Source organism: Tyto alba, unplaced genomic scaffold (assembly GCF_018691265.1).
Source record: "Tyto alba isolate M040663 unplaced genomic scaffold, T.alba_DEE_v4.0 Super-Scaffold_40, whole genome shotgun sequence".
NCBI lineage: Eukaryota > Metazoa > Chordata > Aves > Strigiformes > Tytonidae > Tyto > Tyto alba.
Genome location: NW_024881316.1, coordinates 23,313,765 through 23,332,450, shown reverse-complemented (window position 1 = coordinate 23,332,450; position 18,686 = coordinate 23,313,765). Strand labels below are relative to the sequence as shown.

At 35.8% G+C, this 18,686-nt stretch overlaps 1 protein-coding gene across 3 annotated transcripts in view; it reads left to right on the top strand.

Annotated features, from left to right (window-relative positions):
• Positions 1-18,686, top strand: part of PRIM2 (DNA primase subunit 2) — a 127,104-nt gene that overhangs the window by 18,121 nt on the left and 90,297 nt on the right. For all 3 annotated transcript variants that reach the window (XM_033009867.2, XM_033009865.2, XM_033009866.2), the window contains exon 6: positions 18,363-18,458. In XM_033009867.2, coding sequence (XP_032865758.2) covers positions 18,363-18,458 — 96 coding nt within the window. The remainder of the gene's footprint in view (positions 1-18,362; positions 18,459-18,686) is intronic.

The following is an 18,686-nucleotide window of genomic DNA, read 5'->3' as shown; positions in this document are numbered from 1 at the left end:
ACTATCTCCAACTGCAGCCCTTCCTGAGCTGCTCCAGCATGGGACACCCCCACATGCTGCAATCCTCCCAGCGCTGAATTACAACAGTGGGGGCTGCTTCTTCCCATAAGATCCCAGCCTTCTTTGGGTGTAGACATGCAAAACACCTCACAGGCCATAAATCAGTGTCTGTTCCACCATAGACCTCCATGGGTGGCGGGGGGGGCTGCCCTGCTGTCTCACTACAGGATACAGGGGGGGTCTCTGCTCCGGCACACCTCCCCCCTCCTTTCTTCCTCTATTCCTCCACTGGCCTTGGTATTCACACAGCTGCAGCAACTCCTCCTCACCCTGTCCCTTCTTAAATACGTTATCACAGAGGCGCAGCTGATTGGCTTAGTTTTGATGCAGAGGTGAGGCTGACTTGGAGCTGGTGGAGCTTTGAGAAGCTTCTCACAGGGGGCCACCCTTTAGTCCCCTCCCCTGCCACCAAAAAATCCCCACAACTTAAACCCAGGACACCTGGAAACTTTGTACATCTTACCATTTCATGAACACTGACATCTGGAAAACTATGTGAAAATTAAAAAGACATGCACTCAAGGAATACTTGAGGTAGCTGTTGAGTACATAATTAAAATTTAATAATCAAATTATGAAAATCCTGTATGGATTACTCAAGAATGTAATTTACTGTGTAATTGTCACTGTGGGCTAAAAATATTAGGCTTCTACTTCGCAAGTATATTTTTGGCACATGGTTGAATGCTTGTGCATGCTAAAAATAATTTTGATTTCACTTGTTTGTGTATATTATGTGAGTTATTTGAGCTATACATGTGTAACCAAGACTCTGATTTAGTTTAAAAAAGCCACCAAAACGAGTATTAGGTACAGCAGTTAAAAATTGCCTACTGTGTTGAAGGATTTATATATAATTTTATAATAAATTATCTGTAATTAAATAGCAGTTTTATTGTTACATAGACTTTATACACGCACATACATGTAAATTATACTCTTCATTTAATAAACCGTTTGATTTTGGCCCATTAAGTACATGCTATGAAGAATTCAGAATATAAGTTGTATTCAGAATTCTGTAAATGCTCTTATTCCACAGTTGCTGCTTTCTCATTAGAACTTAGATTCAAAGCTTTTTTTCCCTTTTGATTTAAACTCATTCTAGTTCTTTACCAACTTATGAAAAACGTTGAAAATACCAAATCTGTGCAGACAAACAGCTGTTGTTTCTGAGTTGCTTTAGGGATATTACAAGAGTTCCTGCTGTTACAAACCGCTTCATTTGTCTGAGTGGATTAAAGGAAAATGTCTATTGCAGTTTCTGCATTAATGGTTTCAATAAAATTTTGCATTGCAGCTATGAACTATTTTGTTAGCAAGCTCCAGCTTTGCCTATAGCTCTTAGAATAAACTTAAAATAAATAAAATTAATGTACAGTTATAGCTCTACCAAAAAGAACCTCAAAACACCTTTCTCTTAAAATACTGATTAATTAGAAGAATATAAAAGTTCTAAAATATGTGACTGACATGCATTATTTGTTGCTGGATTGAAAGATCTGGGACCAGTGCATGTTGATGATGAAAGATGACTTGTGCAGTGTTGAAAATGAATTTGTCTAGCTAAACAGTAACACATGGGCTTTCCTGGGGCTTTGAGAGATTATTAAAAATGTCATTATTTGGTTCAAAAGACCTTTCAGCAAATGGTGTGTTTGTGGAGCTGTATTTCCATTGCTTATTCCCCAGCCTTGTATTGCCCTGTCACAGATTCAGTATTCAGGTTTGTGAGAATAAATTCATGTTTGCAGGTTGCTGGAAATAGCTGTATGGCTTAGTTCTGTGCTACTGAACGTGCCTTCAATATGTCAAAATGATTAAGGTATTACTTTCTTACGCCTGTTGAGGCAACAAAGTATCATTTCATTGAATATCTGCTTCCCTGCTTCTACTTTTTTCCCCTCTTCCAATCCTGGTGCGAATTTAAGCAAAACCAATCCTTCCTTGCACTATCATATGTTAAAACATTTAAATATTATTAAGGAATTCCATACGTATCTGAAACAGGTCTAAACTCTGTGGTGCTGTGTAGGGGCCACTAAAAAGTAAGGCCACTGTAAAAGCAGTATTCTTTTTCTCAGTGTTGTATTTGTAAAAGGCTTTAAAGAAGAAATGGAGATGAACTATCCTCTTCATACTTCTCTGTTAGAGGTTACAATGTTTTTATGCCTTATTGTGCATAAAACAAGATGGAAATCAGACTCCGTGTTCCACCTGTTAGAATGGTCTTCAGGACCGTCAGGTCAAGGAGTTAAGTTCTGATACTACCCTTCAGTTTCTATGTTGGTAAAGGGATAGAAAGTCTACTATGGGATTTTAATTGCTTCAGATATCCTAAGAGAGTTAATTAAATTTCTTTAAAGAGAAGACAGGCGCCTTGCATTTTGTAGATAATGGTTCTGCATTTCAGGATTGTAATCTGAGATAGGCCAGAGCTGCTTAAATTCAGACCTCGGTGTACTCTGGCGTAGTTATGTCTCCAGTTAACAATTCTAAGAACCACTGTAAGAAGCAATTCTCAGTATTTATTAAAATAACTGGTCATCATTTTTTTGTGGGGAGGAGGAATAAATGGATCATTTTTTACAGTTCTGTCACAGTTATCTTCATTTACAGCACCAACAAAGTGAACTTGACATCGAGTTCAATAACTCCTTTCCTTTTCATGTTTGCTCACATGCATGAGAGAGTGAGATGTGTATTCATATAATTTTTTTTGCTGGGGTTTTTCAGACTAATTCCTGAGATTTTGTGAATTATAGATTGAGAATTATTGCTTTATAGAATCAAGAAGTTTTCAGTCCCACTCAGGGATAGTACTTATGCAGCTGTTAAGACCTTCTTTGAAGACTTTAGTGCTAAAGTTCGTATTTAGCAACTTTTTGGAAAGAATGAAGTTGTTAATAACTAGAAGAAAAAATATCAGACTTTTTGAATTTTTTTATATGATAGTCAGCTGTGGAGAGTTTGAAATTATAGTAGTTCTGATTTCATGATTAAAGAGAATTTGAATCAAAGAGCAAGAGCTTTCTGAAACTAAAAGTAGAAATGAAATTTAATGAAAATTAATGTTTTAATTTTTATAATAGGATTTCTTTATGTCCTGTGACTGACATTTATATTGCTGATGGAGAAAAATACATGGGAAAGGGCTTCTTAAAACAAGTAAATACTTGCTCTGGGGAGTTTTACCTGATTATAAAGATGCCCTTTGCTTGTAAAAGGAGGACTATGAACTGTTCAAAGTATTCAGATTAAAGATGATGACTTCAGTATAATGAATATGTGTTTGAACATGTATAAGAGTATGATAATTAAAAAATTTTACAATGTTTGTAAAAATAAACTTCTCTAGTATAAATTACGGAAATTTGAAGCTTAGGTAAATTCTTCGTTTAAATGTTTTTACAAAACTGTCACTGGATTAGGTTAGTCCATCTTTAGTATTTCTGTGAGAAGCTTCTGGAACCTGGAATTTCTGAAAAAATAAAAGTTTGCTTTGAGTTTATACTTGAGGCACTTCTTTGAACTACTGACAGATTCCATTTTAATCACCTGTAGGAAATAGCTTTGGCCAATCTGTTTTCTAGCAAATATGGGAGATGCCTGGACTGGTGCTACTCAGCCTTCTGGAACATTGGTTTGGTACTCTGAAATACTAGTGTTTATATTATCCTACCAATTTATGCCAACATAGACAAGAGGTAGAACATGTGGTATTGAATAAATGTCAAGAAAGGAAGAGGGTAGAAGGATAGCAAGAATAAAATTTGGGGGAGCAGGAATGATAGACTTTATTCTTGCTCTTTTTTTTTTTTTTTTGTCTTTTTTTTCTTGTGTGTGTGGTGATGAGCTGTTAATTGTAACTGTACCATAATGTGAAATAAGAGCTTCATGAATGTACTGGTTTCCCTTGTTGCCACTTATGTCATTTTTAATTATTTATACTTTTATTTTAAACTCTGATGTAGATGTCTGTAGCCTGCTCTTGAGATTGGGACCCTGCTAGAGCTTCTGACAACTGATACTCTTCCAGTTAGTTGTAAATAGTAGGAGAGAAAAAAATTACATAAATGGCAGTGGTCTTCTCCTTTGTTTAAGCATGGATATGTTAGGTTGGATAAGTAGAGGTTGTCAGGTTCCTGGTGGCAAGGGGTGAGGTTGTGCCCAAGAATAGAGACTGATGAGGATTATTAGAAATTTTGCTATTGTTAATTCTCAGTTTGAAAAACTCAGTGGTCTCAGTTTCTGACAGGATGTGTTCAACATCTCCGACGATAGCTTGCTTCAACTTTTGCTTTTTGGCCAGAGTTTGGAACAGTAGTGACAATATTTTCTTTTTTCCTTTTGGTTAAAGCATTCTGCGTAGTGCAGTGAGTGTCAGGCTACATTGACTTTCTTGACAGTTTAATATGGGGCATTCAATACAAGAAGAAGATTCTGCTGTATAATTGTTTCTTTTTTTTTTTTTTTTTTTTTCCATGAACAAGAAATACTTACTAATTGGTTCCCTCTTTCTAAAGCTTGCTTATTTTGAATCCTTAATCTATACTTTAAGAGTTTTTTCCCTTGATATGTTGAATAGTCTTCTATCACAGTAACAGGAGAATCATAGAATGCTTCTGAAGGTATTTCAGAATGTTTTCAGACTATTCTGTATTTTATGTACTTTAAAAAAAAGGAAGGAAAAAAGGTTTTCAAGGGACAGTGCTGTCATCATCCAGATAAATACAGAAGCTTTTTATGTGTGGCATGTAATTTTCAGCTCTCAAGGCACATTAAATAGTCTGTGTGCAAAGTCAGTCACGTAGGTAGCACAGGAAATCCTTAAGCAGCACTCAAGAGAAGTAAATGCTGACATTTAAGGTGACAGAGCCCATCAAAGAGAATATGCAAACACAGGTGTGCAGCTGAGATTTACATTAATTTAGGAGATTAAAGCATTAAAATCTTACTATAAATGAGTAATTACATCTATGACGCCTGACAGTTTCTGGCAGTAAAAGCCACTAATACAGATTTTTAAGATATTTAAAGGGGAGTATAGTGAATATTTTAAGTACTATAGTCATTGAAGAAAATATTTTAATCTCAAAGTTCTTCAGTATATGAAGCAATGATATAAAATAAATGGTTCTACAGGTAAGTGACTCTTGGGCTTTAACCAGAAACTTGTTTTTCTTCCTTGCCACAAGTTGTGGGCATCTCATGTTTTCCTTTGTTTTTTTAGGAGTGCCTAATTTTATTTTTTCCAGATTGTGATATAAGACTTGTTTGGAGTCAGTTGACGTTCTGCCCAAGACCCTTTTGTCATGTAACTTAATCAGTGATATTGGTTGTCTGTGTGGTTTTCCACATTGCCCTATGTATTATCCCCCTCATTTGTCCCCCTGTTCCTACCCCAACCTTTTTCTTGTTCACGCCCATATCAGAACTCTTTGAGAAATAACCGTAGTTACACTTATTTTATCATAGTGCTTTTAGACCTTCATAGTGTCCTAGTTTGTTGAGTTGATGTTCTGATAGCCTTTTTGACATAATGAGAATATTTAAGGCAACTGCCACAAGTTGTTACTGAAAAGCTTTCAATGTGACTGTAAGTTTGAGGAAAGCTGCAAGTTATTTGGGTCATTGGTGTTCCTAGAAATTCCTGAATTAAGGTGTTGAGCTTCCTATTGTTCGTGTATTTGGTCTTACAGGACTTAGCACTGGAGAACTAATTAATCATGATGATGATGATAACCTGAAGCCATAAAAATTTATTCTTTACTTCACTCTGTATGCTGCTTATCATCTTCTTGCCCTTCAAGGCGGTGTCTATATATGTCATATTGCATGCACAGTAACTCCTAGATCTTAGGCTGAATTTTTGCCTGCTTCTGAAATTCCAGCAGGCACCTCTAATATATTCTGTTTCTTTCAGAAGTTGTTTTGAGATATTTTGGAAAAATGATGAGAGCATTCTTTTTAGAGTTTTATTTACACACTTTTTTTTTTTTTTCCTTCTAATATATGCCCACTTGTGTTTGATAGCATTGAAGGAGAAATTGAGTCAAAAGTTACCTAGTTATACTGGTATCTTAGCTTTACTCAACAGTTAGAAGTGGAGTGCCCTGGATTGGCAACTAACATGCCAGTTACTGTAAATTAGTATTTGAAGTAATGTTTTCTTAAAAGGAAACTCTACTAGCAGAAGTCTAAATCTTTCTTTTAATTCCTTGTGAATTTAAATTACATATTAATTTCTGTAATTATTAATGCTTTCTTCTCTCCATGAATTTGACTTTTCCCTCAGCTGTTGCTCAATCCTTCTGTTCCCTAAAATGATAATGAACAGAACTTTCCTCTTCATTGCCTTTTCACAGAGCTTTTAATATAGGAATTGTCACTTATCTAGTTCATTTTTAGACAACTGCCACATATTCTGGGACCTTTAACTTCTAATTCCTGGAATAGTTCTGCCATACTCATTTTGCTATTCTCTCTTCTTTCTCAAGTCATTCTAGTCCTTCATCTCCTATCGCAGAGTAACCATCCGTAATTTATCCATCTCAGTATCTTGTATTCCTACTTCCTGTGTACAAATCTCAGCAGAAGCAATGCCTAATTTTGCTCTTAAATTCTGGGAGATTCTTCCATGCCATAGTCTGCTTCAGTGAAACTGGTAAGGCACTTAAGCTGTTCATAATCTTCCTTCTGACGGGATTTAAATTTTGCAGAAAATTTAACAATTTGCTGCCTGTCTTCAAGTAATGAGCTCTCCTGCCAATATTGTACTCAATATTTCATCACTAAATTAACTGCATGTAGCATTTCTAATTCTTGCTTTTTCTCTTTCCTAACTTCAACTGCAGGTTCTTCTGGTGTTTCTCAGCTACAGCTTTTTCTTCCTCTATTGAAACTACTTTCTAGTCTGTTCATTCATGCTTCTCGTTGTGTATGGCTGTGAATATTTTGATTGTTTTCTTTTAACTTACCCTTTCTGTGTTATGTTTCTGTGTTACGTGTATGGTAAGGGCAATAGGATTCAGTTCTTCAAATGTTCTTTTTCATGGATGTGTGGTATCACTGTTACTATGGTCTCAACCCTTACGTGATAGTTAAAAATACTTTTTTGCTACTAGCTCTTTGTTTTCACTTAGTTTTGTCTTTCCCACTTTTTATTCTGGATGTTCTAGCTTATGTTCAGTGTAGCAATGCTGTATTTTTCCTTAGAACACTGTTTACTTCTTGGCACTGTCAGAAGTATTTCCTTTGAAGCCCTCAATCTGAGTTTCAGCCTTTTGTCTGCTTTGCTTTGCATACTTTAGCTGTCCAGGACCTATCAGTTGTTCTTAGACATCAAACGAAATACCTGTCCTTTCAGCATCTGCAGCTGAAGGTCTCTGTAGGTCAGTGATATGTCTTGTGTTGATTTGGAACATCCAGTGAACTTATGAATCTTTTCCACTTGATTCTTGTGAAAACTTGTGATTAAAACTTTTTCATCTTAGCCAGTCAGACTTTGTCTCTCTGGGGACTGTTTAAGGGTCTCTCTTCTGTTCATGTTGACCAAAACGTTCTGTGGTTGCTTTCAAAATGCTGTGTACTACTCGTTTTGCCTTTGACTCTTTCAATAGCACTTTGAAGATGAGAGTTATTTCATTTGACTTGTGCATGAAAACTTCACAGCTTTGCTCGCAAAGTCCCCGGTGCCTGTATATTCATGTCTCATAATGATGGTCATCATTCTGCTACTTGACTTTCCTTATAACCTTTTTTTCCAAAAGTTAAACCTAACTAGTTAACCTCGCAGTAATGTAATTCCATTTCTTCTTCTTCTGTCCACTAATTGAAAAAGGTGGGTGTTTTGTTTGTTTGCTTTTGTTTTGTTTTTTTTTTTTTCAGTTCCTCTTTGTATTTGCCTTCTACATGTAAGATGACTCTAATTATGATTTCTTCTTGTTTCTTGTGTGTGGTGGTTTGTCATTTCTGTGGATGTCCTTTGCCATTTTTTAGTGGGACAACATCTTTGTTTTAAGTGTAGTGTAATTTGATCAGAATATTCCAGCTGAACCATTACCAATTCTAAGTCAACATGGAGATTAAATTCATCTATTCTGCACATTTCTGCCCTGCCCCCTCAACAGTATGATGTAGTGATTCCCAAGCAGGAGATGTGGGGGGTCACACAACTGTTTTTCTCAGCTCTTCTGGTTAGTCAGCTCTTCTGTTTGTACCAAACTGGCTCGGATATAAAATCTTGAAGCGTCTCTGTTGAAACATATCCTTCAGTTTTAGACCAGATTCTCTTGTCTGATCTCATTCTCTAGAGCCTTTGCAGTGCCCCCAACCTTAAGGCATTTAAATATATAATCTGTTTCTATTTTAATGTGCAGGTTAGTAACTAAAATATTAAATTTTAGTTTAAAATGAAATATTTGTGGAAGTTGGCTTAATATGTCCTCCTATTTTTGAGTTAAATTCTTCCATGCATGACTTTTCCAGTTGGATTTGCACACAGGTTATAGGAGATTCAGTGGAACTGTTTGACCATTTGTTCGTGAAAAGTGTCTAATGAGAGTGACTTTAGGGACTTTTGGCACAATATGACACCTGCTTTTTTCCCTATCCCAGAGGTCTGTTGCACTGTCATAAAGGCAGTGAGATTGGCTTAACAAAATTTGTTTTTTTGACAGATCCACGTGGGCTGTTACTTGCCTCCTTTGGTTTTTCCAAGTGCTATCAGACGCTTTGATTTGTTACTGTACCTTTTTAGGAATTTAACTTGATATCCTGGAATGTGGAGTGGAATAGAATGCAAAGTTTTTATCCTAAATTTATTTTTTGGTGGTGTTCTGGTCATAATCTTGACTGTTCTGATTTCCTGTGATTTTTCGTTCATCTTATCTTCAGACTGTTATTTCCTTGACACAGACATATTTCTTCTTTGTTGCTTCCACAAGAAATGAAAATTAGTAGTTATTATCATGTCTTTATCTATGTTATAAGGATGATGTATAATTGAGTTTAGATTCCTTGCAATGTTTCTGTTCTGCGTTATGTTTCTGCAGTGTGCAGAAGAAATAAACTTAAAAGTGTACTATATTTCTTAACGAATACATCTTTCTGTGTTGCTGTTTCCTCTCCACAGAGCATAAAAAAATTCTGTTTAAATTAACATAGAACATCTTCACCTCTGAAAAGCCTCTTCAAATTTAAAAAATATTATCACTTTTTATTACTTCTAGGTTAGCTGCCTTATTTTTGGGTAACTGCCTGTTGTTGCAAAATTAACCATCTTAATTTTTTTAATGCTGTTATAAACCACAGTATTTTAATAAAATACTTTGGATCATAATAATGGGGAAGGAGCAGCGGATGGGAATAGTCAGTTGGGGGAGCCAGTGCTCTGTATTGCATCTATTCGAATTTGAGAAGAAAGATTAAGAACTGCAAAATAAAAGGAAAAAGCAAAATGCATTAGAGTTAGACTTGCTTTTTTTTTTTTTTTTTTTTTTCTGCAGTAGCTCTTTGATGTTGTGGCTGAAGTGCTTTTTTAGCAGCTCTAAGCAGTAGAAATTAAACTTCTTTAATTTCCATTTTTATGATCAGAACACTCCTATGAGAGACTTTCCGATATCGCTATTATGCTTTCTCCAAAAGCATTTATTTCAGTAGTGGGGCAGTTGTATAAATATTTGTAGTTTAGCTTCTTGAAAAAATCTTTTATGACTGCCTTTAATGGGTACAGAGGATCCTACTCAGATTTGGATTAATGAGAATGGGACTAGTTTGTGTCTTTTGTAAGGACAGACATAGGTGAAAGAAAATACTCAGTATTGTGTCTAGCCACTAAAAGGCTGTGACTAATTATCCATTTTGATACCAGGTGTATAATCCAAAATGTTCTTCTGACTGGGTTTATGGCTTTGCGTTTCAGAAGCATCAAATAATATTTCTTCCTTTCCCAGAGAGGATGGTGGAAAATGCGTATAAGTGGGAACTGTCTAGAGCCTAATTTTACTGTGTGGAAACTTATGCCAAGCTACAGCAGTAACTATGTCCAAATAGGCTGCAATTTGCATTTGTGAAGGAAATGGCTCTGAATTTTGTCTCAGTTTCCTGCTTCTTGAATCCTACATTGGTCCCTTTGCTTGAAAACCAACTATGCTTGTCTTACTGGTGACAGCAGAGGTCAGAAGTGATGCATGTCTAAGTGGGATATAGTGCCACAGTAAGCTAAAAATATGTGTTCTGTCACTTAGCTCCATGCTTAGTCATAATAGAAACAAAATTGTATATAGAAAGGCTTGGGAGTAGTGTGGTGTGTTTTTTTTTTTTTTTTTTCCTTAAATGATAGAATTTATTAAGACAGTGAAGCATGTATATCAGCACTTTAAAAAACATAACAGGTTACTCTCATCCTAAAGTACTTAATTTCAAAAGATGTAATAAATTTCTCAGCTTAATCATTCTAGTTTCAGAAGATAGATTTAAATGAAACCAAGTGGTGGCTTTGTCACAGAATTGATTGTTCATTTTTAAAAACTGTTTTTTTGTTCCAAACTAAGAAAAAAAACCCAAGCCATTGATATCTAGGTTTATGACAACCTCTTGTAGTTGACTGTAGTTATGTATTAGGGGAAGAAAATCCTAGGGAGACCTCTTTCCTCAGAAGTATTAGCAGTGTGGGAATCCAGTTCAGCCAGTACATAGTACTCTTTAGGCCCCTGTACTGCAGTCGGAGGATTTGGTAGGCCAACTGGCAGGTCTGTCTGCAAAGTAATGTCTTTTGCAAAGCAGTTTTACTAACTGTCTGCAACCCAAAATGATTGGGTTGATTGCGAAGCAACCTGAGTATTCTAGTGAACTAACATTATGAGGGATGGGTAGATGAGGTAAGGTTTGATGAAAACATTTAAGCTTAAAATGAATTGTATTCTCTTACCGACTTTTAAAATAAAGCTTGATTGACAGGAGAATACAGATACCTCTCACAAATCTTAAGAGGGAGAAGCGTTGGCTGGAAGGAGGGGAGAACATGCACTTGCTATTTTTTTTGTGCACTGGCAGGATGGGTGAAGAGGGGTCTTAATTTATCCTTCTTTAATGGGCCCTTGAACTATAAGCATGACTTTGTTATTAGTCATGGAGAAAACTAGCATTTTGCTGCAATAATTCTAGTTGCATGTATTTATTTGCACATATGGTGTTGGTGATGTTCTATAAAATTGTGGAATTAAGTAATAAATGTGATTGAAGAATATATAGCTACTGGGGATGTCCCTTTTCACCTTCATAAACATAATGAACAACAGTTTGTAAATGATGCAAAATGCTAATTAAAAGTTTTAATTTGGTAATCATCTCTTTGATTAGAAACAGATGCTGATTATCTGCAGAAATCTAAATGGACCCTTAGAAGATAGCTTTTATTGCTTAAAATTTACTTGTGAAACTAGACTCAAACTAAAACACAAACTGTACGGTAACTTATGCCCCTTTTAGTGCACTAGAGCACTATGATTCTTACTGAACAGCTTCGTGTGGTTCATCATTTGAGTTATACAGGACCTTGACAGTCCACTGTAAGGTTGAATCCTTCTGTACTGGGTGCTACACATGCTCTTTCTGATTGGAAGTACATTCTCTTCCTGCTTTGAATAAGTTATGTGCTTTGAAATAAAAATTGCAAAAAGGCTGCAATAAAAATAACATGATGAATAAACCCAGTCTCCCTCCTAATCTACTTGAAAGCAACCAGATAATGTTTGGAATACTGTCTCAATCCTGAGGCAGCCGTTCTGCTGTAATCCTGGATTTCTCATGTAATATGAAATGGCAGCAGTATCAGAAACACAGTGGAGAATAGCTATCTTCTACACCACCTTCTTCATCTTATGGTAGAAGAGGTGGGAAAGGTAATCGCACTGCTTGTGTGATAACTTGCTTTAGCACTCAGTAGTTGACCAGGTCACATTTGACTGCCAGTTATCTATTCGCTTGGAAATGATGAAAGAATAGCAAGTCCTAACCTGATCCTAGTAGAACCTCAGTTCTTAGCAGCTGGTAATTTGGGATTCCTGGAAGAAACTTAGTATAGACAAGGAGAATGGTGTCATCAGGTGTCTCCTCTTTTACTATAAATATTTTAGACATTCTTTTGGGGCATAAGGGAAGAGCAAATTGGGAAATCAGTAGTGTATTTTTTAAAATTATATCCATATGTTACTCAAGAAGAAAATAAATTCCTTGGATAATCAAAGTCTTAAGTTCTCTTATAGTGGTTGGGATTAAGAAAGTTTCCCAAATTAATTTATTCTTCACACAGCAGTGAATGTAGTAACTTTGGGAATGTTTATATTGTTCCATAGTTCAGCAGCATAAAAGCTGATAGGATAGTTTGTGCAGGATGTAATTACACTGCGAGTAGAATTTACTGGCTGCTGTTTTGGATGTAAGCCTCGTAAAATGGTCTGCAAACATTGAAATACTCTTCCCTGCTAATCCTGTGATTGAATCTAGAGAAACATTTGTTAACAAGTTTCTGTAAAATTGAGTCTGACGTTAGCATCCTGATTTATAAATGGAAGAAAACTTGTTGCCATATTTCTTAAAAGGGCCTTCCATTAGCTCTTCAGTCATGGGCGACTAATACGTATATAGTGATGTTTCTGTAGTAATTGCTTTGTTCAGTTTTCCTTTTCATGGATGTAGGGAAACATTTGTCAGGAATGTAGGAAACGGGACCTGTGTCACGTGAGTTTCTTTGTGATTACGGTAGCCATGAATTAACTGTATATTTGAGAAAGATCCATAAAATGTCCTCTCCGTGCCCACATCTGACTTTAAAAAAAGCCCAAACAACATTTTAGTCAATGGATAATACATGGTAATTCCAAGGGCAGCCCTTTATGTTTTTAGGGATGTCAGCAACCTGAACTTGAGCTAAAATAGTGAGTTGTAGTACCATGGAAAATGCAATTTTCTTCTTAATTCATTTGTGCCTGGCCGAAATGGGATTGATATCTCTTAAGAAACATCATCAGATTTGTGAGCAACAGATTTGTGAGCCTCTGGAAAGTTTTATTTAAGGCTCTTCATGCTTTTAATTGGTAGGACAGCTGGGGATGGTGTCCTTTCCTGATTAAGTTAGTATTCATTAACTGGCTGAATACACTTTAAATTTATATTCTTAAATTTAATGGTATCTAGGTTAATAGTTTTGTATTCTAGTTGTAGCTTAGTTTGTACTGTCATGTGTGGCAATGGACAAGCTTGACAAGGAAATGATTGTTTTGTCTGTTTCATACTTAAAATTGCAGTGTAGTGCAGTATTGAGAGACCGACTCTTTGGGAAGGGTGTAGTGCCGTTTGAGTATCAGCCGCTCAGTGACTAAAAGCAAGTTTTAAAAAGTTTACTTTCTAAGGAAACCAGTGAAGTGTGCACGTAAAGACCTGAAGCTGAGTCTTGGAAAAGGCAAGGTCTTGTGCATTGAGTTCTTGTTCCTTACTGGAAGATTTAGAAACAGCAAAGTTAAGTAGTTGTGCATGTGTAGTAGTAAAATGTGTGCATGCATCTTTATCTCTTCATTAAAACAGAGTAGGGATATAAAATTTATTTTGAAGTTTTTGGATTGCCTTACTGCCAGTGTTTGTTTAACCAAGCTTTACATATTAAATTATTAATATTTTAATCTAAATTTATGTGTCTTTGTGTTTCCAGGACAATTCTGTGATTAAAAATCAATGAATAAACAGCATGTAGAAAGCAAGAAAACTAGAGATAATGCGACCCGCCCCAAATCCTTGCTTCCTTCCTGTCCTCTCATGCCTTCCCTTTTTATGTCTTGATTTTTCTCATTTTTCTTAGTCTCAGAAACTTATGATGAATTGATGAATTGTTTCAAGCTATGATACGTGATCTGCTGTCACTGAAAAGGAAAGATCCTTTTCATGGTGTTGTTTTGTTTTTGCTTGTGCAAAACAAAGACTGACTTGTTGATAAGTAGTTTCAGTTTACTAAACTGACAACAAACTAATGAGGCAAAACTCACCTCACAGAAAACAATTCACTGGTTCACTAGTTCACAAGTGTGGAGGGTCAGACAAGCACCAGATGACACCCTCAGAAGAATTCTGTTGATTTTTTTTATTTTTATTTTTTTTTTTTTTTATGTTTTGAACATCACAGTATTTTATCTGGCGAACATCATTGAGCACTGTCAAAAGTTAAGCAGTCTGTTTATCTTTACAATCTTGATTAGAATCCTAAAAGCTATACTTAATTGTGTCTAATTTTTTACTGATTACCGGAATGTGTTCTTGCGGGTGCCAATTTAGAGATGAAATTATTAAATGTACAAACCATAGTGCTCTTATTAAAATAATAATAAAAAAAAAAATGGAAAAAAATCTCCAAAACTTTTCCAGCTTCCATGAACCAAGGAAAACTGGGATACATGTTTCATGATTCTCTGTATACAGAGGTACAGGCATGACCTAACTGAAAGCTTGGGTCTGAGTTTAGACTATAAGGGGCTTATTTGCATTGCATTGCATTTTCAGTCAGTTTTACACAATTTTATGTGAAAATGGTGAAATCCTTAATGGTAATGAAAGGTTATTTTTGTTGTCTTTAGGGAAACAAGTTTTATTTTTAAATGCATTCTGGAGTCATCCCCCAGCTTTAGTTAGGGGCTAGGGCTATCCTTGTTTCTTCTTCTCTCTCCATTAGCTGAAAAAATGGAGGCAATGAGAATTGGTGAAAAGGCAAGGAAGGAGCAAAGTGTTTGTAGGGGTGATGAAGGTTTGCCTAAGCTGTAAGATACTTGAGACTGTAAGAAGTAAATTATTTAACAGCTTTATAAGTATTATTTATTTATATGATAAATACTGTTTTGCAATAAAAATTGTGTTTGTTTAAAAAATACAATTTCTGATGAAATTGTATGTTTGGTAACTGTTCACAATTTTTAGTCATGGTCCATTAACCTATTTTTCTGAAGATTTCACCATGATCCCTTTTACCCCAACAGTGTTAAGTTTTTTGCTAGTGAGATGCAAGAAAATCTAAAAGCACTGTGACTTTACATCTGTACAAGAGTGATATGGTCAAATTACTAATAAAGAAGGATCTAAACAGGTTGAGATTTTTGGAGTCAGTGTAATTATTTTATATGTATAACAAAAGATAAAAGTGCCTTGAGATTAAATACTGATTAAAATGGTTTTGTTGATGCAAATGAGCTTTTTCAAAAACCAAATAAGCAAGGAACCCTTGCCTATCCCTCTTATTCTCCACCCAGTATTGCAAGCCTGCTTGTAAAACAGTCACTGGACTGTTTTAATGGCTTTCTGTAAAAATAACTATTCTTGTCTCAGTTTGATTTTTTTTTTTTTTTTTTTTTTTTTTTTTTTTAGTGAGAGATCCTAGAAGCAATAATGCAACTGTAACCACTATAGCTATACAATATTTTGTACTGTTTTTTATTTGAAGACAGTTTCACTGAAGGTTTGGAATGACAGGGTAGACTGGGTTCTCTTAAGCAATTTCTACTGAAAAAGCATAAAACTATTACATTTGAGAAATGGAAGTCACTGTTCTGGAATTAGAATTAAAACTTTGGTCTATACTAGGTGAAAGACAAGCTTGCAGGCTGATGTGGTGACGTAGATTTCCTGTTTAAATGAGTATAAATCTGTCATCTGGAAGGAGCAGCAGGGTTTTGGTAGCACTGTGTGAAATCTGTATATAGTTCCAGGGTGTTGCATTTGAAAAGCAGGAATAGTTCAAAGACTAACGAGTGAGATTGTTAGTGAGAGTATTTTATAGAAAGTGTTTTCTCCTATAATTTACACAATCACATTTAATTGTTTTGATACAGTTGCTTTGTTAAAAAAAAATTGGCTTCCTTACAGGCTGTTTTTCTCTAAGCATTAGATTTTCACATGCAGAAATATAATGCTACTATGCATTTCTTCAGTCTTCAAAGTTACATCCTTCTGGCTTTCTGGCAGCTTTATTATTATTTTTTAACGCTCATTTTCCTGAGACAATACTGCAGATTACATCGAAAGGTGGACAGGGTAACCATAAGCCTCTAGACACTGCTGCCTTGACCATTTCATATACAACTATCAAATCGCTTTCATAGAGGGGATTTGCTGAGCTACTCCTCTGTTGTGGTTTAACCCCAGTCAGCAATTAAGCACCTCGCAGCTGCTTGTTCACTGTTCCCTGCCCAGTGGGATGGGGAAGAGAATTGGGGAAAAAAAAAAAATACAAATGTGAAACTCATGGGTTCAGATAAAGACAGTTTAATAGGTGAAGCAAAAGCTGCGCACAGAAGCAAATTAGAACAAGGAATTAATTCACCACTTCCCATCACAGGCAGGGGCTCAGCCATCCCCAGGACAGCCGGCCTCTATCACACGTGATGGTGGCTTGGGAAGACAAAACACCATCACTCTGTCTCCCCTTTCCTTCTTCCCCCAGCTGTATATGCTGAACAAGACACCACGTCGTGTGGGATATCCCTGAGCTCAGTGGGGTTCAGCTGTCCCAGGTGTGTCCCCTCCCCACTCCTTGTGCACCCCCGGCCCACTCGCTGGTGGGGTGGGGTGAGAAGCAGAAAGGGGCTTAGCTCTGTGTAAGCACTGCTCAGCAGTGATGAAAATTCTCTGTACTGTCAAGGCTGTTTTCAGCACAGATCCAAACCATAGCCCCCTACCAGCTACTATGAAGAAAATGAAGTCTGTCCCAGCCAAAACCAGCACATCCTCCAGGTTTGAAATTAAAAGGTCCTTCCTGTGACTTCCAAGAAAAGTGTTTTATTTTGTTTACTTTTCTCAGTTTTTCATCTGAGAAGAAGGAAAAAAGGTTTGTTTAAATGCCCATTTCACTGCATAGAAGTATTAGTCAACAATCTAGATACTCAGCCCCATTCAGAGAAGAAACTGAACTGCTTAACTGAACTGATCCCTTTCCATGGAGGGGAAGAACACTGAGTACCTTTTTCATCTTGCATTTGGAGTCTGGGTATCTGTTGCATGTGATAGCCTTGGCCAGGTTCCTGACTAGTCTCTAAAGCGATCTTGACTGCAGCCTTGTGTCACCTCTCCGTAGGTACTGGAGCACACGTCCAGTTTATGTAGAGCAGTGTCACACAATGTGTTGTACTTTGGTGACATCTGTGTTTTGGGAAGGCATTCTGTGTTCCTGAACATTTAATCTCTTTCAGCCAGGGACTAATTACATACTTTATCAAGAACATATTGGGCAAATATTTAAGACTGTTTGTTGCATGTAGTGAAGCTACTAGCTATCATTGCTGCATTACCAGTGTGTATGATCTTTTTTATCAGATTGAATTATTTATGATTTAAATTTTTTTAATTACTTTTTTTCAGGTTTAAAGGCCTGATCTTATTTATTTGAATGATTTGAAGCAGAAAAATTAGATTTCAAATTTTGTTGTTGTTTTCTGTTGAATAAAACCCCAAAATTATTTATTGACTAATAAAATCATTACAATATGCTGATTTTAAGTGTGGTTTATCTGCTGTATTTGATGCGTTATTAAGTAGTCACAGAGCGTCATGCATATATTTATGTATATAGAATATTAAAGTTTTTGTATGAGAAAGTATAACATTGTCTGTGATTTTTCAAGCTAGAAACTTTGGCTTAAATACTTAAAGTTGTTAAATTGGACCACTGCTGCTTAACTTGCCTAAGAACTGGAAAAGCACTAACATTTGGAGAATAACAAGTATACCATTGTTCTCAAAAAAAAAAAAAAGAGAGCTAAATCCATGAATATGAGATGATATGCCATTTTTCTTTAGAAGTCTGGATTTAAAAATGATGTGAAACTGATGTTTTTGTTAAAAACCTGACAAGATTGTTTGAAGTCCTTACTAATTGTCATTGAGTCATCATGATTTGTTTTAATGTATACGGTAAATCTGGATTTGAGCAGGGATTGTCACAAGTTTTAGTTTGAAGGGGTTGACTTTAAAAAAGCATGTTTTACAGTTCTTGTATTAATGTTTAAGATTATTGTATTTTAAAATCTGCACTACTGCTTCGGAAGGAAGGTTATTTAACCTTCTAGCAAAATAGTGTTTTGCTGGTTTTTGCTTAATTATTAGTGATCACTTGCTGAATATGTAATTCTTTTTCCCTTGTCAACTAAATTGATGATATACTTACAGATTAAGTAATCTTTTAGCTCATGTTAATTTAAAAAAAAAAAAAAAAGCAGCCTTATTCTGAAGTATTTCAGCAGATTAAAACAAGCTCTTAATTTTAGATTAGTGAAGACCTGAAAAATGAATTGGTGAATGATCTGTATATATCAACCCCTGGCTTCACTCCAAGTAAAGTAAAAGAACAAATGTTCTACCGGGTAAGTAGAAGTTGCTGAGTTCCACAGATTTGCATTCATTGTCTTTCAGTTAAACTTGGGAGTTACTCATTTTAAGTTTACACAATACTATTGCTAACATTTAATCAAAGTATCTGAATTAACTGAGACTAATGAGAGTTCCTCTAATTCACGTCAGTACAAGGGTGGAGGGAAGGACTGGGAGAATGAAGGGAGCTTTAAACTCTTATTAATGTCTTCTCTTCTGCC